Here is a 23,782-nt window from a genome sequence, read left to right on the forward strand (position 1 = left end):
AATAGTGTCATCACAAGTTATCATCATAGATGAGGAATTATGACATAATTATTCATAATTCAATTGTATACACCTGAAATTTTCTTTTTATGTTCACACTACATTAAAGAAGTCTTCACAGCTGAAAAGTCAATGCTTTTAGAATGTTCAATGGTTGACTGAAAAATTATATGACTGGTAATATTCTCTCTCTCTCTCTCTCACACACACACACACACACACACACACACACCCCTACACTGAAATGTAGTCCCCCCTAAGAACCAATGCTTACTTGGATAATGTTTGAAATTCTCTCAAAATTCCCCTTTTGTATTGCCTAAAGAGTCTGTTCATAGACTATATAAGTAGAGCCTGACAACTTTAATACATGGGACGTTTAAAAAAAACTATGACTGTCACTGTCAAATCCACTCACAAAACAAGTATTTGGCTAGTCCCAAACATCAAATCAGTCTTCAAAAGATGAAGGCATGTCAGCATTGAGATACTCAAGAGAATCTAACACAGGCTCTGAAAGCACTTCCAAAGAAGAAATGCAAAACATTCAGAGCAACAAAGTTACTGTTAGATCTCATTGATCCATATAGTTAATCATTCAGCATTTACCAAGCACCCACTGTGCCAGATACTGGGGAATATTTTAAGTGTTAACCCTCATTCAGATGCAGAAGTTCTGGTATGCTTGTTAAAAATGAAAAAGAAAAATCACTTTACTTTATAATCACACCTCATTTATGGCCTGCTAGAATCAGTTAGCCAAATGGTCTCTGATAAGCTCAAATAGTTTTAACACTGGGTTATTGGGGTCAAGGGTTAAGTCTCCATGTGGGAGAATTAAATCAGCTCTGTTCCAAGGCCAGACGACATGGTTAGCTCCAGGCAGCCACTCTATAAATGTCTGTAATTGATCACAAACTGGGCAAGTGGGCAGGAATGGATTCACAAAATCCACCATTCACATAAGAAAAACGAGAAGCACATAGCCTAATGGCATGTATACAGAATTCTTCTATAGCATCTATTTCTCTTTCATGTATTTGAGGATTATAGATTATGTGGGTTATGATTATACACACCTCAAAATGATGATCAATCAACTCAAAATATTCTTGAAGGGGCATAGATCCAGAAAAAAAACATGCAAAATCTTTGACTCCCTGTTTTTCAAAATATTCTTGAAGGCGAAGAATAAGCTCATTGGTTATGAGCCAAAGATCTTCAAATTGTTCACTCTGAATGCGATATCGTTCTGAGAGAAAAAAATTAAATAAAAACGCTTAGTAACACAGAATTACTAGATAAAGTTACATGAACTATCAATAACCCTGACTTTAAAAGTTCAAAGATTTCATTTTTGTAACAAAGATATTATTCCACTGGCTTTACAAAAACACTTTCACTGCTTCATTGCTCCCTGCATGAACCACTTAACACTTTCAAATCTAATTCCAAAAGTAGGTGGTCACAGTGGCAAACTGTAAAGTATGGTCCTTTTTGTTATGTATCTTATAACAGGTTTCAGTACAATAAAAACACCCAAATTTGGATCCTTTAAAAAGGCCTGTATTTAAAAAGAAAACAGCCATTGCAAGAATACAATTTGTTATCATTAGTATCATTTCAAAATATTAAAGTAAAATAAAATGTATTCTATATAAAATTCAATATCCTGGATACTGTAATCAGCATAATTCATGGTAATCATGATCAAAGTTTTCTATTTTTCTAACAGTTCTTTAATTTGAAGAGAAACTTTGCAGTCAGACCCTTTTCTAAATATAAATCTTGTTTCCCTTTATTCCCTGAGACCTCAGCTCTACTACTCCAAGATGACCAATTTCTAGCTATGCTCTACCCTGAAAATGATGACAACAATGGTGACAATGATGCTAAGAGAGGTGGTAATAATACCTATGATAACAACAGCTATTATTTGTTGGGCACAAACTGTGTACCAAGAACTGTGACTACAATAGCCCCTTTTTATACAAAGGAAAATAAAGCACAGAGAGTTTCAGAGACTTGCCAAAGATTAAAAGCAATTAAACGCCAGTGCTAGAATTAATAGTTCATCTCCTTCTGCCTAAATCCTACTTCTTCATCAGGACCTGGCTTTAATCTCATCTACTCAAATCTTGATTTCTCTGATATCCATGGGAGCTCAATCTGCGCCAGCCACATTTTAAGCACTTTACATTCCCTTTCTCATTTAAACCCTAACAGCCCTATGAGAGAAACAGTGTTACTAGCCAGTTAGTAACAAGAGCAGGCACTGGGACACTAGATACTAACCTTAACTGCCTCATAAGATTGTGTCTTCCTGAATTTATATAGAGACTTACTATGTCTACAGTTCACTAGGCACTTAACTACCTAAAACCATGCATTCTTATATAACTTCCAAGATTATTACATTTGCTCCCTTTAAAAGAATTAATATACTTTTTTTTTCTTTTTTCTTTTTTTTTTTTTTTGAGACAGGGTCTCACTCTGTTGCCCAGGCTGGAGTGCAGTGGCATGATCTCGGTTCACTGCAACCTCCGCTCCCTGGTTCAAGTGATTCTCATGCCTCAGCCTCCCGAGCAGCTGGGATTATAGGTACCCGCAATGACATACAGCTAATTTTTGTATTTTTAGTAGAGATGGGGTTTCACCACATTGGTCAGGCTGGTCTCGAACTCCTGACCTCGTGGTCCACCCGCCTCAGCCTCCCAAAGTGCTGGGATTACATGTATGAGCCACCACACTGGGTCGGGAATTATACGTTTTTTTTGAGATCTAGGACTAAGTCCTCTATTTCATTTAATTCACCACTTATTGACCATCTATTATGCAGATGTCATAAAGAGACACACTGGGAGTACAAAGATGAACTGAATCTTCTTGCTTAGGGAATCTAAGATCCTGCTAGAGTAGCATGATACATGGACATAGAAAATATTTATTTATGTTCCCCATGGTACCACGGTAAATTTCATAAATGCAATTACTTCTTCAGATTGGTTATTAGGACTTCAATTTGTCATCTCCATCCAGAATTCAATAATATATCTCCTATCATCCCAGTCATTCCCTTTTACAATGATAAAGAATAAAATATACTGGGTATGCCTGTCACAATCCATGCAAACACACTGGTCTTTGCTGCTGAAGTCATACCCCATTCCCCTTGAAGCTTCACCACCCCTCCCTTCATCCCAGTCTTATTCTGGATGCTGAGTTCTGCCCATAATGCTGATTAAGTGTTTTCCTCAATCAAAGATAATACTTTTTAAAATAAATGCCACCAAATACTTACTTTTTTAAAAAAATGACACTGAAGTGTTAATGCTTTAGAGACAGTACAGTTGTGGCGGGGCAGGGGTAGAGAGGTAGACTGGAGAATAATGATGATAAAGTACCATATAAACCTAGTCTTACCCACACTAAGCTTGAGATCCAACATATTAACTCTAGACTGTATTTATTTATTTTCATTCATTTACATAACTCAGTGCAAGATGCTGGGGATAAAATCAGGAATAAGGGAAGAAGAGCTTCTGCCCTCAATGAGCTCCCAGGAGACTTGGAAAGAGAGCCTAATAGCAGAAAACTGAACACTGCTTCTGCCATCACTCTTCTGCCATCACTGATTCAGGACCAATCATTAGGGCTAACCATGCCACAGTGGTGCCAGGACTTCTCTCGAAGAAGATATACTACCATTTTCAAGTACAGGAAGGACTATCACATAGCAGAAGAATTAGACAACAGCTAGAGAGATGCAAAGGACACAATTCATGATAAGAACTATATCAACAATGATAGATGTTCACAGCTGCCTCAGGAAAAACTGCCATTGAAAGTGTTTTTCAGGCTCTGAACTCCCTGGTCTTTGGTATTTTCTTGAAAGTCCACCTGTGAGTTGCAGAACTTGGTGTGAACGAAAGGTCATTTCATGAGGTACAGACCTGTCTCAGATCCTGTACCAGGATCCTTATCTTTATGTGTGTCTGTCCATCCCGGGCAGCCCACATCTAGGTCCAGGTAACATCCTAGGCTTCTAGGGGGAGCTGAGTTTGGCCAGCTGTATCTCTTTCACAGCTTTGTGATCTCCCAGAACACTGGCTTCAAATCCTGTTGTACCAGGCCTTGTGGTTGTAGCAGATGTAGACGAAAAAGTTGCACACTGCAGTGATCCTGGCCTGAGAAGACAGTGAGATGTGGTAGTGGCTCTCAAAGTCACAAAGCCAGATGTGGTGGTGGTGGCAGGTATGGGCCAAATTGCTCAAGACATATATATTGGCACTGCCACAACTGACCACAGTTACCCTCACTATAGGCAGCTTCTGCAGAGCCACAGTCTTGATGATGAGTGTGTTGTCCCCCACAGAGGCCTACACCAGTGGCAAGAGATTCTGCACTGTGAAGTCCAGGCAGGGCCCATGTCCTCCCACTACACCCTTTGCAGCAAGGAAAAGGTCTTGTCCAGGGTAGGTAATTTCTTCCAGGCTTGGAACTCTTCCAGTAGTGTCACATCCACCTCCTTGTCCAAGGGGAGGGCATGTCTCACAGTGGGGCACAAGGTCAAGGAGAAGGCACTGCTGGTGCTCCTATGTTGGCAGTGGGGCTTGCGGGGCCAACCCTTAATGGGGCTCAGCAGGTGCAGGTGGAGCTTGCAGTTGGGAGAGGCTGGTGTGGACATGATGACCAGTGTCTTCACGCTGTCATCTCTGCCTGCAACATGGCTATCTTTCCCCAGGCCTCCTCATGCAGCTGTGTTTCTGACACTGCCTACTGCATGTTGGCTTCCCACACCATCTTGTGGGCTTCCTCAAACAGGCTGGCCATCAGCTCCCCCAGCTCCTGCACTAGGAACAGCTGCTCACAGTCTTCATCCTTCAGCTGCAGCTTCTTGTGGGCTTTGTGCCGCTTCTCCTTCAGGAGCTCAGAGCCCATCTTGTGAATTCCTATGGAGATCCTGTAGGAATGAATACCTGCCAAAAGCATTAAAAAGCTTCCACCAGGTTCGTAAGGTTAAACAGGATCCTTTACAACGCCTAGATTTTGAGACTTCTGCTTTAATATGCTCATTTCCTTTCACATATACGTACCTTTAAATAAAACACTTAAAACAATGTTTGACATATTAAGCACTCAATAAATGTTACTGTCATTATTGTTTTCATCACTTTCCCCAATTTGTTGTAAAGGGCAGAGATATCATACATTTCTTTGAACCTACACAGCACCTAGCTAATCAAGTAACTTTCACATAGCAGATACAAAACAAGTATCTTTAATAAAATGTTTTCTTTAGCATAGAATTTACTGTCATTTCAAATAAAGCTGTAAATTGTTACAGAAATTTCACAGTGCTAATTTTTCAAAGAAAATTCAATTCATTCAGTTTCTAGAAGGATTCTGAATAAGCTTCCACATGCAGATAGAAAAAACTTGGGGTTAGCCTAAATATAAGAATAAGAATAAAATTCCTTATATATGAAATAAAATAAAGCTGTAGAGAGGAATTTATTCCATTCAACTATAAATTTTCAATGAAAATGTATTACAAATCTTAAAAAAGATAAACATAAACAACTAGGATTATTATGACATGTTTAAAAGAACTATATCATCTGGCCCCAGAAGTAAAAACACACATATATAATTAAAGGTACCTGAATGAAGTAAAGGAGAAAGCCATGGGGAAATCTATGAGAAGAGCATTGCAAGACAAAGGAACTGTAAGGACAAAGGCACTGAGGCAGAAATGTGTTTATAGAACACAGAGGAGGAACGTAGTATGTCTGAAATGGAGTAAGCAGTTTTTATGCTGCACTATAACAAGACATTATACCAGCTTCTGTTAAATCACCCATGTAGGTATTGCGAAAATATCTGGAAACAAAGCATGTTCAGGTACGTCCAGGCAAGCCTATCCACCGTAAGTTAGTCTGAAAATTGATCAGAATTTATCACTGGGGAAAAAACATGGACATGATTCTTAGCAGAACGCCAATAGTATGCCCAAGCTCAGCTGGCCAGAGCTGAGTTCTTGACGAGGAAAGACAAACCCAATTAGGACCGACTCCAACACCTCAGTGAAACTGCTAGGCTGAGTCTTCACTCACAGCTTACACTGGGCATGTGTGTTGTATGAAAGAAAATGGGGGATGCTGTGGGCTAACCAAGAAAAGCAGCAGCAGTGCCCCGAACTCTTCCCCCAGCGAGGTCAAGTGCCTGCCTCAGCTGCCTATGGAGCTCCTTCCTTTTATTGTCCTGACAAACAACAAAAAAAAATCTCTAACAAAATGAAATGTGAACAAGTCTAAGCTTTTCTCTTCTCCTTTCATAAAAATTTGGATTACCACGACAGGGGCCTGTGAGCTCTCCGAAAGACCCATCTCAATCCCCCATATTGGGCAAAGACTTCCCTCTCTAAAGATAAAGTAACAGAGAAACATCACATGCAGTAGGTTCAAAGGAAAGTGACAAATCAAAGGGTTGAAATTCTCTTTATAAAAGAGAGGTAATGGAAGACAATTTTTTTTTTTTTTTTTTTGAGACGGAGTCTCACTCTGTCGCCCAGGCTGGAGTGCAGTGGCCGGATCTCAGCTCACTGCAAGCTCCGCCTCCTGGGTTCACGCCATTCTCCTGCCTCAGCCTCCCCAGTAGCAGGGACTACAGGCGCCCGCCACCTCGCCCGGCTAATTTTTTGTATTTTTTAGTAGAAACGGGGTTTCACCGTGTTAGCCAGCATGGTCTCGATCTCCTGACCTCGTGATCTGCCCGTCTCGGCCTCCCAAAGTGCTGGGATTACAGGCTTGAGCCACCGCGCCCGGCCGGAAGACAATTCTTGTTTATAGTTTAAATAAGACTCAAGGTAACACTGTATCTATTCATTTATTCAAAAAATATTGCTGAGTGATAAGTGCTAGGGAGACAATACTGAACAACACATACATCATCCTATTTCTCATTCTAGTCAGAAGGGCAGAAAATAAACAAGTGAATAACATATGAAACAGAACCTATGAAAATACTACGATGCAGAAACCAAGGTGCTGTAATAAAGACAAATGGGTGGCCTTTCTTGAGATGCTATGGTCGGGAAAGGCCACATTGAGAAGGCGATGTCAGTGATAGTACTAATGGTAATAAGGATGAAAATAATACCAGCAGCCAAAATTTACCTAGCACTTACAAAGCATCAGGAAATTATTATATGCTTTTTAGGGGTTATTTCATTTGGATTCATATATAATATTACAGTACTATTTTATGGCCATTTAATAAATTTTTTAATGGTTATGTAATTTTTCCAAAGTCATTCAGAAGAATTTTAAGCTAGAACTGGGATCTAAACTATCAATTTGAGTCTACACCTCACTTTCCTAATGATTTTGTACATAAAGCCAAGAGCCGAATCAGGAACACAATCCCACTCATAATTACCGCAGAAAGAATAAAATATCTAGAAATACACTTAACAAGGGAGGTGAAAGATCTCTACAATAAGAATCTATAAAAACGCTGCTCAGATAAATCGAGATGACACAAGCAAATGGAAAAACATTCCATGCTCATGGACAGGAAGAAAATATCATCGAAATGGCCATACTACCCAAAGTGGTTTACAGATTCAATACTATTCCTATTAAACTACCAATGACATTCTTCACAGAGCTAGAAAAAATTATTTTAAAATCCATATGGAACAAAACAAGATAACAAATAGCCAAGGTAATCCTAGGCAAAATGAACAAAATTGGAAGCACCACATTGCCCTACTTCAGACTATATTACAGGGCTACAGTAAACAAAACAGCATCATACTGGTACAAAACCAGACACGTCAACCAACAGAACAGAAGAGAGAGCCCAGAAATAATGCTGAACACCTTCAACCATCTAATCTTCAACAAAGCTGACAAAAACACACAAATGGTGCCGGAATAACTGGCTCACAATATGCAAAAGATTGAAACTGGACTCCTTCCTTACACCACATACAAAAATCAACACAAGATGGGTTAAAGAGTTAAATGTAAAACCCAGATCTATAAAAATCCTGGAAGAAAACCTAGAAAATACCATTCTGGGCATAGGAATTGGTAAAGATTTCATGACAAAGACACCAAAAGCAATTGCAACAAAAGCAAATATTGACAAATGCTATCTAATTAAACAAAGAGCTTCTGCACAGCAAAAGAAATTATCAACAGTGTATACAGATGACCTACAAAATAAGAGAAAATATTTGTAAACTATGCACTGGGAAAAAGTTTAATATCCAGAATCTATAAGGAACTTAAACAAATTTACCAGAAAAAAACAACCCCATTAAAAAGTGAGCAAAGGATATGAACAGACACTTTTCAAAGAAGACATACATATGGCCAACAAGCATATGAAATAATACTCAATATCACTAATCATTAGAGAAATTCAAATCACAGGCAAAATGATATACCACGTCATACCAGTCAGAAGTGTTAATATTAAAAATAAGTCAAAAAATAACAGAGGCTACCAAGATTGCAGAGAAGAAAGAATGCTTATACACTGCTGGTAGTGGCATAAATTAAGTTCAACCCTTGTGGAAAGCAGTGTGGCAATTCCTCAAAAAACTAAAACATAACTGCCATTCGACCCAGCAATCCCATCACTGGGCATACACAAAAAGGAACATAAATCATTCTACCATAAAGATACATGCACACATAAGTTTACTGCAGCATTATTCACAATAGCAAAGGATCAACCTAAATGTCCATTGACAATAGACTGGATAATGGAAATGTGGTAGGGATACATCATAGAATACTATGCAGCCATAATAAAGAACATGATCATGTCCTTTGCAGAAACATGAATGAAGCTGGTGGCCAATATTCCTAGCAAACTAATGCAGGAACAATAACAACAAAAAAACAAATACTGCATATCCTCACTTATAAGTAAGAGCTAAATGATGAGAACACATGGACACAAGGAGAAAAACAAGACACACCGGGTCCTACCTCAGGGTGGAGGGTGGGAGGAAGGAGATAATCCGGAAAAAATAATTATCAGGTACTATGCTTAGTACCTGGGTGAGAAAAATAATCTGTACAGCAAACCCTCATTACGCAAGTTTACTTATACAACAAACCTGCACATGTACCACTGAACCTAAAAGTTTTTTTAATGTAAAACTCTTAATAAACATTTAAAAAGGTATGACATTTTCAGTAACTTAAAATTTTTAGTTTCTGTTTCTTTCTTATTTTTTCATCAACATATACAAAAGAAAAACAAAAAACAATTTTTCCGGAATAAAAAATTCACCATTAGGATGAGCGCAGTGACTCACACCTGTAATCCCAGCACTTTGGGAGGCTGAGAAAGGCAGATTGCCCAAGCTCAGGAGTTCAAGACCAGCCTGGGCAACATGGTGAAATCCCATCTTTACTAAAATACAAAAAATTAGTTGGGCATGGTGGCGCACACCTGTAAGTCCCAGCTACTCAGGAGGCTGAGGCATGAGAATCAGTTGAACTGGGAGGCAGAGGCAGCACTGAGCCAAGATCGTGACTGTACTCCAGCCTGGTGACAGAGTAAGACTCTGTCTCCAAAAAAAAAAAAAAAGAAAGAAAGAAAAATTTGCAATTAGTCTTGGAATTTATAAACACAACAACATTTTTTACTTTTGTTAGATTACCATAAATCCAAAGAATCAATGAGTCCAAGATTTATAAAGTATTATTTTGATTACTAAACATTTTCTCAGTGTTAGTACTCCAAGATGGTTAATACTACCCCTGGAGACTTTCCAGAGTATATATTTCATGGATGGAGAAATGAATTTTTCGATTTACAATATAACATAAAAGAACCTGTACTTTAAAATGAGCCCTTAAAATATTAGTAATCAAAATAGCTGTCAAAATGAGCATTCAATTTGTTTATCTCTTTTCTTTTGTATCTTGCAATAGCAGTTCAGTGGAAATAACCACTTCAGTTTCCAAATAAAATAAATTTAGATGATCAGAGCCTAGACAATTTCCATAACACTCTATTATAAATGGAGAAAAGAATATATTTAATTAAGGAAGGTACAAAATGCATCACATCAGTCTTTATGTGTGTCAGAACATCTCAAGTTCATCAATATAATGTTTGTATTCATATCATAAACAGTGAACTATACAATTCATGCTATTTGGAAATTTTGAAACGTGAGACAGAAAAGCAGATGAATGATTTTTAAACCAAAATGTTGAGGAAATAACTTAAACTATTTCAGTAGGTTTTTTTTTTGTTTTTTTTTTGTTTTTTTTTCTGTTTTTTTGAGACAGAGTCTCACTGTTGTTGCCCAGGCTGGAGTGCAATGGCGTGATCTCAGTTCACCGCAACCTCCGCCTCCCAAGTTCAAGCGATTCTCCTGCCTCAGCCTCCCGAGTAGCTGGCATTACAGGCATGTATCACCATGCCCAGCTAATTTTGTATTTTTAGTAGAGGCAAGGTTTCTCGATGTTGGTCAGGCTGGTTTCTAACTCCCGGCCTCAGGTGATCCACCCACCTCGGCCTCCCAAAGTCCTGGGATTACAGTCGTGAGCCACCGCGCCCAGACTTTCAGTAGGTTTAGTATTTTAAATATACAGCCTCTTCAATATTAGAAACTAAGGATGGTTTCTTAATACTTACTTTTCAACAGGCTTTTTCCAAGCTAGATTTATATAATATTCTCATTGTCACTTAATAATATTGCTAAGAATTTTTTAAATAAATATAAACAGTAATATTATATTGATGAATCACTGTGTAAGTTAAACTATTCACAGGGGCATGAGGTGGGCATCAGTTGACCTTAGATTTGGTCATTATACTTGTCCCTAAGTTTCCTGACCTCATTAAAGGACTATCACAGAGCCCCTACTATATGAACTTTCAGCACACAAGAAAATTCACTGATCCTTTGAAACCTCATGCTTTATCAAGCATCAGGATATACTTTCCCCTTTTCCTAGAATGACCTCCATCTGATAATCTCCTACTCATTCCTTAAGACCCTCTACAAATAAAATTTCTATGGAGTTTCAACCCTTTGGGATACAACAGCACTAAAAAAGTGCTTCTATAAGCACATCAAGCATTCTATTATTGGTTCTCTTTACCTGTTTGTCTCTCCCATTAGTGTAGGAGATCCACAAGAGCCACAACAGTGTTTATAGCTAACATGTCTGCTGAACGAAAAAGGAATAAATGTATTGTCTACCAAGATGAGTAAAATAATACTCCCATTTCCTTTTTCTCCAGGTATTTTGTATAACACAGTTCAAGATCACATATGCTTTCTTTTGGAAGATGCAAAAGAAATCCTATTTCAAGGCCCAACAATTTTTCACATATGTGACTGTAATCCTTCTATTATACCTGAAAGCGAAATAATCAAAATGAACAACTAAGAAAAAGGACTTTTAAACTTGACTTTATTCAATTCAATCACTCTAGCATGTTAAAAATCTTTCAGGATATTGAAATATCCAATGTATTAGTTATCTTTTCCATTTTTCAAACATCTACCTGAGGCTATACCAATTTGATACACATTAGGTATACTTTATTCAAAATGCTCAGGACCAGAAGTGTTTTGGATTTCAGATTTTTTCAGATTTTGGGATATGTGTATTATATACTTAAGCAATTAGGCATTCCAAATCCAAAAATCCAAAATGCTCCAAACTTCCAAACTTTTTGAGCACTTTGGATTTTGAATTATTAGATTTGGGATGCTTGACCTGTATTTGCAATTGGTTAACCCTACTTTGTGACACTGAGAGTATGTGTCTATTCAGCATTCTTTGCAGATTTTCAACTTAGCAAGACACAGCATTCTAAGTTGAAATCTTGGAGAAAACTTCTGCATTGTCATCTATCATCCAATAATTTTGATGAAAAACTAAATGCCATCTTGATTCATATCCCTTGAGTAACTTGTTTTTTTTCTTTCTAATCTTTAAGAATATGCTCCTTAGCACTCTAAAATTTCACAATGATTTGTCTGAGAGGGAGAGAGAAAGACAGTGTGTGCTTTCTCATTCATTGTGCTAAGCATCAAAACAACACATAAGATCAACAAAACAAAGAGCTGGTTTTTTGAAAAGATAAACAAAATCAAACAAACCTTTAGACTAAAAAAAAAAAAAGAAGGAAGACTCAAATAAAAGAAAAAGTAGAAATTATATCTGATACAATAGAAATACAAGGAATCATTAAACTGTTACGAAAATGCTAGGAAAAAACAGAAAATCTGAAAAGACCAATAACAAGTAAGAAGATTGAATCAGTTCTACAAAGTCTCCTACCAAAGAAAAGCCCAGGACTTGATGGCTTCACTGCTGAATTCCATCAAACATTTAAAGAAGAACTAATAACAATTCTACTCAAACTATTCCAATATATCAAAGAGAATGGAATGCTTTCAAATTTCAATCTATGAGGCCAACATTATTCTGATAACAAAATCAGACAAGGACATAACAAAAGAAGAAAACTGCAGGTCAGTATCCCTGATGAACTAAGATGCAAAAATCCTCAACAAAATACTAGCAAACCAAATTCAACACAGCACATTAATAAGATCATTCACTATGATCAAGTGGGATTCATTCCAGGGATGCAAGGATGGTTTAACATAAGCAAATCAATAAGGATGATACATCATATTAACAGAATGAAGGGCAAAAACCATACGATTATTTCAATAGATGCAGAAAAAGTATTTGACAAATTCAACGTCCTTTCATGATTAAAAAAATAAAACTCAATAAATTAGGTAAACAAGGAACGTACCTCAATTCAAATAGGCCTTTTCAATATCCACAACTGTGATACCTCATTTTCTTTCTTTTTTTTTTTTTTTTTTTGAGATGGAGTCTCACCCTGTTGCCCAGGCTGGAGTGCAATGGCATAATCTCAGCTCACTGCAACTTCCGCCTCCCAGGTTCAAGCAATTCTCCTGCCTCAGCTTCCCAATTAGCTGGGATTACAGGCACCTGCCACCATGCCGGGCTAACTCTTTTTGTATTTTTAGTAGAGACAGGGTTTCACCATGCTGGCCAGGCTGGTTTCAAACTCCTGACCTCAGGCAATCCACCCGCCTCAGCCTCCCAAAGTGCTAGGATTACAGGCGTGAGGCACTGTGCCTTATCAAGTGATACCTCATTTTCTTGAAATCCTTGTCCCCATTAGTCTTCTATCCACTTTAGCAATCCACTCCCCCAATGATGAGCTTGCCATTATCAGAATCTGCAATCTCTCTGAACTCCTGTTCTCAATATCTGATCCATTCTCTGACCACTACCTTTTTTTTTTAACCTAGTTCATTTGCTCTATAACTCCTTCTACTTCCTCAAACTTTCAAGAATTTTGATCAGGTGAACCCATTAATTTTTCACCATGTATCGGTTTTCGCTAATCTTCACTTATTTCCTTACCATCTCAGATTTGGTAGTCCATTACGATAATCAGTCTCATAAAAACATTTTATCTGTAATTCTGTTTTAAAATCTGAGCCGTTTTCAGTTGCTTAGATGCTGATAAACAAATCACTTCCAGGGAAAATCACCTAACAAGGATGGCTGGTTTCAATTCAAAATGTACTATCTCAAACTCTAGACAGGGATTCCACAATGCCTGTTTCCCTCATGAGTTTGCTTTCTTATTTTCACAATATTTTTTGTTCAAATTTATACATCATCAAAGCTCCTTTATCTCTCCACTAACAAATCTACGAAGTCTCCCTAGATGTACATACAATCCCTCCTGTTACAGAGAAGTTACAAAGGCCTATTCCTCAACCCCTCCCGCTAGCTTCTGCATCCCATCCCTCTCTTCCTCAAGGACTTCATTATGATCCACTTCTCTTTCCTGATCATCAACCTCTCCCACTGAACTCAATCATTTAAATTAATATTCAAACGTGTTCTAATATTGTTCCTTTAAAAACAAAATACACACCTCCTTCATCCTACTTCTCAATTCTGAGTTACTGAAATTAGTTGCTCAATCCTTACTGAAAAACACTAGAAAATGAAAATTTGCAAAACTAGATACTCAAAATTTATCCTTAGATCAGGCTGCAGCTCAGACCACAATGATTTGGGCTCAGGCAGATTTATATTTCATAAATGGAGTTTTATCATTATTTTCTAAAGTTCTGTGAAATTTGTTTCCCATAATCACATAAGCATAATCTTTATAATTACATAAACTATAGAGATATTATTGAAGGAATTGTCTTTTTGAATATTCATAAGGGAAATTTCATCTTTGACTCAGCATCAGTAAAGGGTGTGCATCTCTCAACAAAAGATTTAACATTTTGAACACTCTGAAAATGGAAACTAAATGATTACTTATTATTTTAGGTGACTAGCACCTTTTTGATCATACAGTATGCATTTCTGAGTATTAATCTTATTTCTACCTTTATTAGTTTCCTGTCCTGATTTTCTCTTTCTATTTTCTTGAAATACTTATCTTCTCTTTTCATATTTTGGATACTTTTAAACTCTTCTAAATTATTTAAGAAGCAAGTAGAACAAGGCAATGTACAAATAGAGACTAAAGATAAAAACAGAACTAGAGAGAGGCAAGACCAAGAAAAGTATAGAAGCAGAAAGGGGCAGAAGAGACTGGGGAGAGAGAGGTAGCAGTGTTTGTTGTTATGGTAATAAGTCATTATGTGGATCTGGATCTTAGGAAAGCAGCATAAGAATATATACATATTTAGACAATAGCATATTTTTCTGAAATTCCATTATACTGAATCACTCAAAATTATAGACATCCATGCAGAAATATTTTGCAATATTAATTATAAAAACAACTATAAAAACATTTGATCTTACAAAATTAGAACTTCCCTGTTATTTTCAATTTAGGACTGTGATAACAGTTTTCAGAAATGTTGCTAGCATATTTTTCCCAAATGTAAGCACTACTTTCATTTTTTTTTTTTTTTTTTTTTTTTTTTTTTTTTTTTTTTTGAGACAGAGTCTCACTCTGTTGCGCAAGTTAGAGTGCAGTAGTGCGATCTCAGCTCACTGCAGCCTCAACCTCCTCGGCTTAAGTGATCCTCCCAAATCAGCTTCCAGAGTAGCTGGGACTACATTCATGTGCCACCACACCCAGCTAATTTTTCTTTTTCTTTTTCTTTTTTTTTTTTTTATTATACTTTAAGTTCTAGGGTACATGTGCACAACATGCAGGTTTGTTACATATGTATACATGTGCCATGTTGGTGTGCTGCACCCATTAACTCATCATTTACATTAGGTATATCTCCTAATGCTATCCTTCCCCCTCCCCTCCCCACAATAGGACCCAGTATGTGATGATCCCCTTCCTGTGTCCAAGTGATCTCATTGTTCAATTCCCACCTATGAGTGAGAACATGCGGTATTTGGTTTTCTGTTCTTGTGATAGTTTGCTGAGAATGATGGTTTCCCGCTGCATCCATGTCCCTACAAAGGACATGAATTCATCCTTTTTTATGGCTGCATAGTAGGGTAGTGACTAGGTCTCACTATGTTGCCCAGGCTGGTCTCAAACTGCTATGCTTAAGTGATCCTCCCACCTTGGCTTCCCAAAGTGTTGGGATTACAGGGATGAGCTGCTACACCCAGCGACTATTCTGCTTTGTAAAAATACAATCCTACTCAGTTCCCCAGGGAATCTGGTTTGGTGTCTGAAACAATGAGCTATACCTTACTTTTCTCTTGTTTGCTTTGACTGGTCTATACTGAATCAGAAAAATGAATGAAAATCGCCATACAGCATACACGAAGCCTTGGCTGCTTACCAAGCAAGTTCTAAAAAGAGATGAATATGCAGAACCCACAGAAAATACTATCCAAGAGCCAAGGACAATTCTACGTGACTTATGAATCATTTGACTGGTTACTATGGAAGAAATACTAGGTTCTTTCCATTTGTAGGATTTTTCTGTAAAGCAGATTGCTGGACTATAATTAATACTAGGTACCTTTCAAAAAATGAAAAATGTCAAACACAGATTGGGTACAAATTACTTCATTCCTTTCTTAGGAATGAACACTCTGATAAAGCAGTAGGAGCGCTAACATCTGCCTCAACCCCAGAAAAGTACACTCTCCTTATACCTATCTTTCTCCATCACCACAGGCATCTCCTAGGTAGGATTCTGTGTGTCACTGCAGCCAAAAACCATCACAGAATTGTAATGACTATCATTCAGGTTTCAATTTACACAGTTCATTTGGCTCCTTGTTTAAAAGGTCCTGCCCTATTCCACTATTTGATTTTGTCTACCTACTATGGCTAAGTCAGGGAATTGCCATACATTCAGATAAAGAGAATAAATCAGCTGTATACTTGATTTTTGGTAAAATTTAGATAGCAGTAAGGTAATCACAGGCAACATCAGTGTTCTACTTGTTACTTTATATCAAAAGGCATAAATAAAACACATTAGGATATAAATATCTTCATTTGCACAAATTTTTGCCTTTTTTAATGGTCTCAATTGCAGATTCATTATACAGCACCATCAACTGCAGCCAAACAAATGTGTAAAATTTCACAAAGAAATGTTGGCATAATTTTTTTAGTTTAAGAATTGTTAAACTAAGAGAAATGCACGAAAATGGTTCTACCATCTAACTGGAGATTAAAGCTAATCAAAGCAAAACAGTGCTATGTACTTACAGTTAGCAATATTGAACTACACATTTTAAATTTTATTAAGTGGATAGCTCTCATATTAAGTCTTCTTATCAAAATAAAATGATTTGTTTTTTAAAAAATGATGCCAATGTCAAGAATACTGCAATCATGACCAATCAGGAAAATCACAAAAATAAAGAATCTTCTCTTTCTTCTCAGAGTTGTTTTTTATTTCTGTGACCTATTCTAGAGTCTTCAATAGTATCTGAATCTATTTTACCAGTCACCAATTGACATATTCCAGAAACTATTGTGATTTTAGCCATAAAAACATAGTTATAGTTTCTAAATGGGATGTCTGTTCCTCCTGCTAATACTTTTCTTTTTCAAAAACAGATGGCCTTATTGTACTCTTACTATTAGAAAAGTAATAACCAACTACAACTGCAAGTGCATGGATAGAAAGTGAATGCTCACCAGAAAAACTAGAGATATTTTTTTTAATGGGAATGTCCTGAGCCAGACTATTTCAAGGGGGTATGGGGGTGTATATATGTGTGTGTGTGTGTGTTTGTACTTTTTTCCCTCAGTACAAATTTGTTAAATACTTCCCTTCTTAATATCTTATTTTATTTCCATGAAGGTGTGTATAACTCAGTAAGTTCAGTAGCTTCAATATACTACATATGTCAAGAGCTAGTTTTACATTGACTAGTTTCAACTATTATTCTCACATACATAAAGTAACCAAATCAATAGGGCATATCTAAATTCAAACTTGACTATGTACCTTTCTGCCTATTGAAATTACACTCAGCAAAAGTTATCCACTTTCACCGTTATCTTTGCCAATGTCCAAAAGGAATAAACAAGAATATATGCAAACAAAAAAATTTCAAGTTCTAGGAGTTCCCAAACCTAGTTCACCATATACCTATCTTAAATATATTTTTCATTTATTTAAATCCCTCAGTTAGACTCTCCTTAGTTGCAAGATAAAAATTATATACACTCAGACAAAGTGAATATATCAGTTACACATCTGATTTTTGGTGAAATTTAGATCACGGTAAGGTAATCTTGGGCAACATCAGTGTTCTCTAATAAAACACAATCCTAACTTCATAACTTTCACATCCTATCTACTTAATATCATGGCTTTTAGTTACTGAAATATAAATGAACATCACCCTTCGCAGGAATCATTGATGTGAGTATGCTCTGTGATGTGATATCCTTAGAAAAAAAATTTTAAAAGCAATAATAACATGGTTTTACTTACGAGAAGTTTTGGAAGCAAGAAGAGTAACTCGGGCACCTCCTAAGAAGTGAAAACCCATTACATTCACCTGATCATCATCTGACTGACTGGCAAAACCTACAAAGAAAAGAGAGAAATCACCTTATGTAACCAGAAGGCAAAATTAACACATTTGAAATAGGAATCTTAGTTGAATGATGCGTGTTTTTGATGTCACTGGTCATGTATAAACTCCACGTATGAACTATAATATATTAACCTTGATTTCCATAGTAGCTTCCAATCAATGAAATTTCTGCCTTACACAAACTCTGGAATCATTTAATTTCATTTATTCTAATGGTTGATTCCAGATATGAGACAGAACATACGCAAGATGAACCTAGAATATCTTTTCACACCAGATAGCAAGGAAGCTATTACTGAACCGGTAGGGTTTTATGAAAAGGACTTGAAAGCCAGCTTAAAGAGACTACTACTGGCCAGAGATAAAAATATTAGGGTATCAAAGAAAATAATAATTGCAATGGAGTAAAACACATCAAATATGTTTAAAGGCATGAGTTCATACAGAGACTTAAAAACAAAATAAAAACAAATGGTCACTATTGATGATCCTACAGAATCAATGCTATTTATTTTAAGCTCTGTTTATTTAAAATATTTTAAAAATTAGTAATAAAGGGAAAGAACCAAGCATTTATCCTGAAAACCCTACTCAAACTGCACCATATAACAGCTACAAAAGGAAAGGTTCTCTCTAGAGAAATATTCCAGCTAAAAAATGAAGAAAGTGTGAAAGAAATAGAATATCTATTTTTCAGCCTGTAGTGAAGTAATGGATCTCAGCATTGAGTATCAATGGCTGTTACCATCACATGCAAAAAAAGACAAACAAATATTATGTGCCCTCTGTCTGCTGAAAGTCTATACTACCATCCATGAAGAACTCTGGCCAAAATAATCAATCTTGACTCTGCCAGCTGTAGATCCAGCTTACCAATTTACAGACAATGTGACAGACAAAAGAAATATTAGGACAGGCATGGTGGCTCACGCTTGTAATCCCAGCACTTTGGGAGGCTGAGGTGGGCAGATCACGAGGTAAGGAGATCGAGACCATCCTGGCTAACACAGTGAAACCCCGTCTCTACTAAAAATACAAAATATTACTTGGGCGTGGTGGCACGCGCCTATAGTCCCAGCTACTCAGGAGGCTGAGGCAGGAGAATCGCTTGAACCCGGGAGGCGGAGGTTGCAGGGAGCCGAGATCGCACCACTGCACACCAGCCTGGGCCACAGAGTGAGACTCCATCTCAAAAAAAAGAAAAAAAAAAAAGGGAAGAAATATTAAACGTCATCACAGGGGTAAAGGATGTCACCAAGATGGTAAAGTAGGGACACCAGTCTTCATCCCCAGCAATAAAAATATAGAGAGAGAAAGACAGCTATTCAATAACCAAAATAGCCCTATGAGAGCTCAAGGGCCTATTTAAGAAGCTGAAGCAAAACAGAACAAATGACTGGTTATATCAGCATACCTAAGATGCCTGCAGATGACTAGTGACAAAGAATAAAGGCAATAGGCTATTGGTGACAGCCGTGGAGTGGGAACTTCCATGGTTCCCAGCAGCCTGCTCCACAGAAGACACCAGCATCTTTTGCCACTGAGGTAACCAACAGCCATTTCCACCAGGGAACCCCAGAGAGGAAGGCATGGCTCTATATTCCCTTGCTCAAGAAGTAGTTATTGTTGTACCACCCCAGGACCAAAACCACCACCCCTCCAAACCTTGCACATTCCCCTAACCCCCAGGCCACAGTCACTTCATGAATGTGCATACTTCAGAGACTGGCTCTGTGGCTGCACTATGCCCATCCATGTCTCAGATACCAGAGCTACCACCATAGTGAGCCAGTTCACACCCAAGGTCCTACAGCTAAGGTCTCTCTGCATATTACTATGGTTCAGTCATTACATCATTGTAATGATTACAGTGATAGAGGACATAGAGGACAAGGCCCCATCCTATACCTCAGAGCCAAAGTAACTCTGCACACATCCATGCTCCCATCTCGGACTCCCCAGCTGTTTCATAAACACTAATGCCTCACATACCATCACCAACACAGCAATGCGGGTTCCTGTGCCCCAGGTACTGGTGCCATTACCACCCAAAATCCCAGAACCAAAGTCCCTTTACACATACCCACGCTTCAGGACTTAGCTCCATGGCATCTCCATAGGTGCCATTCGTCAGGCACTGGAAACTGGCCCACAAGCCAGACACAGTGCCAAGAAAGATCCCCTTGGCTAAGATTTCCCTGGTGGGAGAAAAAGAGGTTGGGAGTACCCTAGCATACACTGCCATTAAAAATCCCAACAGCCCTCACTATTGCTGAGAACACTCACAGAGTTGGTAACTGAGGATACCTGCAATCTTTACCAACACCAACCACAGCTAAAAGAGCTGCACACAGTTTATGTTGTTATGCCCTTGCCAGGGCCAGAACCTCTACATCTCATACTGCCTGCACCCTTGACCCTCCCATAGAAGGTCTTTCCACACCAAAATCGGCACACAAAGTTGGAAAGAGGAGACTGATCCACCAAATGTGCAGGCATCAAAGTATGGCGACCAGAAACAAGAAAAACAAAGGAGACATATCCCTACCAAAAGAACACAATGATTTCCCAGTAGCTGACCCCAAAGAAATGGACATCTACAAGTTAACAAAGAATTCAAAATAACTGTTTTCAAGAAGCTCAACAAACCAGAAAAACAAAACAAAACAAAACAAAAAACAGAGAAAAAAACTCAGAAGAATAACAAGTTTTGGAGCTGAAAAAATACAATGAATGAAATGAAAACAGCTAGGCACAGTGGCTCACACCAATAATCCTAGCACTTTGGGAGGCTGAGGCAGGCACATCACTTGAGCTCAGGAGTTCCAGATCAGCCTGTGTAACAAAGTGAAACCTTGTCTCTACAAAAAATAAGAAAATTAGCCAGCTGTGATGGCATGCACCTATAGTCCCAGTTACTTGGGAGGCTGAGATCAGAGGATTGCTTGAGCCCTGGACGTCAAGGCTGCAGTGGGCCGTGATCATGCCACTGAACTCCAGCCTGGATGACAGAGCAAGACCCTGAGAGGGGAGGGGAGGGGAGGGGAGAGGAGGGGGAGGAGGATGGGAGGGGAGAAAAGGGGGGAGGGGGAGGGGGAAGGGGGAGCGTATGGGAAGGGGAGGAAGACAGGGAGGGGGAGGGCAGAAAATACAATGAAGAACACCAAAAATAGAACTGATTAAGCAGAAGAAAAAATCTGTGAACTCAAAGATTATTAGAAAATACAGTGAGATGAGGAAAAAAATGAAAGGAAAGAAGAAAGGCTGCAAGATTTAAGGAACAGTATCAAGCGAAACGATAAGAGAAAACCTTTCAAATCTGGAGAGAAGTATAAATATCCAGATATAAGAAACTCATGACATCAAAACGTAAAATGTGGGGGGATGGAGTAAAAATTATTCACATAACTGTAGAAAAAAGCTAAATTACAGATCAATTTCCCTCATGAACATAGATACAAAAATACTAAAATACAGTTTGGCAAATTAAACCTAAAAATATAGTGAAAAGATAATATATCACGACCATCTATAATTTATGTCAAGAATGCAGGTTGGGCTAACATTAAAAATTAATCAATGTAATCCACCATATTTAACCAAATAAAGAAGAAAATGATAAGAATGTCTCAGCTGATATAGAAGTAATCTTGAAAAAAATCCAATATCCATTCCTGATTACAGTCTCAGCAACCCAGGAATAGAAGGCAACTTCCTCAACCTGGTAAAAAAAAAAAAAAAAAATCTAAAAAATACTTACAGCTAAAACATACTTAATGGTGAAAGACAATGTCTGTTCTCAACATTTCTATTCAGCATTATGCCAGAAGTTCTAGCCAAGGCAAAAAGCAAGCAAAAACAAATAATCCAGTTTAGAAAGGAAGAAATGAAACTGTTTGCATTTGCACATAACATGATCATTTATGTAGAAAATCTGACTGATTAAATCTACAAAAATGCTAATAGATCCCGCAAGTGGTTTAACAATGTTGCATGATACAAGATTGATATAAGAAAATCAATTGTAGGTCAAGCGCGGTAGCTCACACCTGTAATCCCAGTACTTTGAGAGGCAAAGGCGGGTGGATCACTTGAGGTCAGGAGTTCGACACCACCCTGACCAATGTGGTGAAACCCCATCTCTACTAAAAACACAAAAATTAGCCAGGCATGGTGGCGTGTGCCTGTAGTCCCAACTACTTGGGAGGCTGAGACAGGAGAATTGCTAGAACCCAGGAGGCGAAGATTGCAGTGAGACGAGATTGTACCACTGCACTCCAGTCCGGACAACAGAGTGAGACTCCATCTCAAAAGAAAAGAAAATAAATTGTATTTCTATGTATTAGCAAAGAAAAATATGAAATCGAAAAAAAACACAATAGCATAAAAATACATGAAATAGGGATATATCTCACAAAGGATTTATAAAACCTGTACATGAAAAATTACCAACCCTCACAGAGAGAAACAAAATAGACCCTAAATAAATGAATGATGGTCTGCACTTTCATCTTAAGAAACTAGAATACAGAGATACCATGTTCAATATTGTTAAGATATCAGTTCTCTCCAAATTGATCTATGGAATCAATATAATCCCAATCCCAATCAAAATCCCAACAGCCAGTTTTGTTCAATTTACAAGGTGATTCTAAGATTCATATGAAAATGCAAAGGACTTAAAATATCCAAAACAACATTGAGAAGAATAAAGTTGGAGAAACTGCACTACCTGGCTTCAATACTTATTATAAATTTACAGTCATCAAAACACAATGTTACTGGTGTACAGCAACAGACAAAGATATCCATGGAACAAAATTAAGAAAGCAGAAATACACCCACATAAATGTGGTCAGATGATTTTCAACAAAGTTGAAAAGGCAATTCAGTGGAAAAAGATAGTCTTTGAAAAATAGTGCTGTAACAATTAGACACCCAGATGCAAAAACGTTAATTTCATCCATCCCTCACATCACACACAAATATCAGCACAAAATGGGGAAGGGACTTAAATGTAAGGTTTAAAACCAGAAAACTTCTACCAAAAAAAAAGGGGGGGGGGTGGAAGAGAGAGGAACTTTGTAACCTTGGATTAGGAAAGATTTCTTAGATATAACAGTAAATTTATGATCCATTCAGAAATTGATAAATGGGGTTTATCAAGATTAAGAACTTCTGCTTTTCCAAAGATTCTGTTAAGAAAACGAAAATACATGCCACAGACTGGGAGAAATTATTTGCAAATCACATATCAAATAAAGGAGTGAAAGAAGACAGATGAAAAAGAACATACACTATATAGCTCTATTTTATAAAATTCTAGAAAATGTAAATTAATCTCTAGTAACAGAAAGCAGATCAGTAGTTGCTTGGGATGCAGGACAAGGAATTACTAATAGGCAAAAGGAAACTTTTCGCAGCGATGGATATGTGCAGCATCTTAACCATTGAGATGGTTGCACAGATAAATACAGAAATCAAAACTTTTCAAAATTATACACGTCAAATGTGTAATTTATGGTACAAAAGTTATACTTCAATTTACGCTTTTTTTCTTTAAATTATTATTATTATACTATAAGTTCTAGGGTACATGTGCATAACGTACAGGTTTGTTACATATGTATACTTGTGCCATGTTGCTGTGCTGCACCCATCAACTCGTCAGCACCCATCAACTCGTCATTTACATCAGGTATAACTCCCAATGCAAT

At 37.5% G+C, this 23,782-nt stretch overlaps 1 protein-coding gene across 18 annotated transcripts in view; it reads right to left on the reverse strand.

The window, feature by feature from the left end:
• BBS9 (Bardet-Biedl syndrome 9) overlaps positions 1 to 23,782 on the reverse strand; it is a 783,674-nt gene that overhangs the window by 512,063 nt on the left and 247,829 nt on the right. For all 18 annotated transcript variants that reach the window (XR_003118601.1, XM_025379701.1, XM_025379706.1 and 15 more), the window contains 2 exons: positions 17,960 to 18,055; positions 1,080 to 1,252 (listed from right to left, as the gene is read on the reverse strand). Coding sequence is in view for 17 of the 18 variants with exons in the window: in XM_025379701.1 (XP_025235486.1) it covers positions 1,080 to 1,252; positions 17,960 to 18,055 (269 nt within the window). In the remaining variant the exon portion in view is untranslated. The remainder of the gene's footprint in view (positions 1 to 1,079; positions 1,253 to 17,959; positions 18,056 to 23,782) is intronic.

This window comes from Theropithecus gelada, chromosome 3, assembly GCF_003255815.1.
Source record: "Theropithecus gelada isolate Dixy chromosome 3, Tgel_1.0, whole genome shotgun sequence".
Lineage (NCBI taxonomy): Eukaryota > Metazoa > Chordata > Mammalia > Primates > Cercopithecidae > Theropithecus > Theropithecus gelada.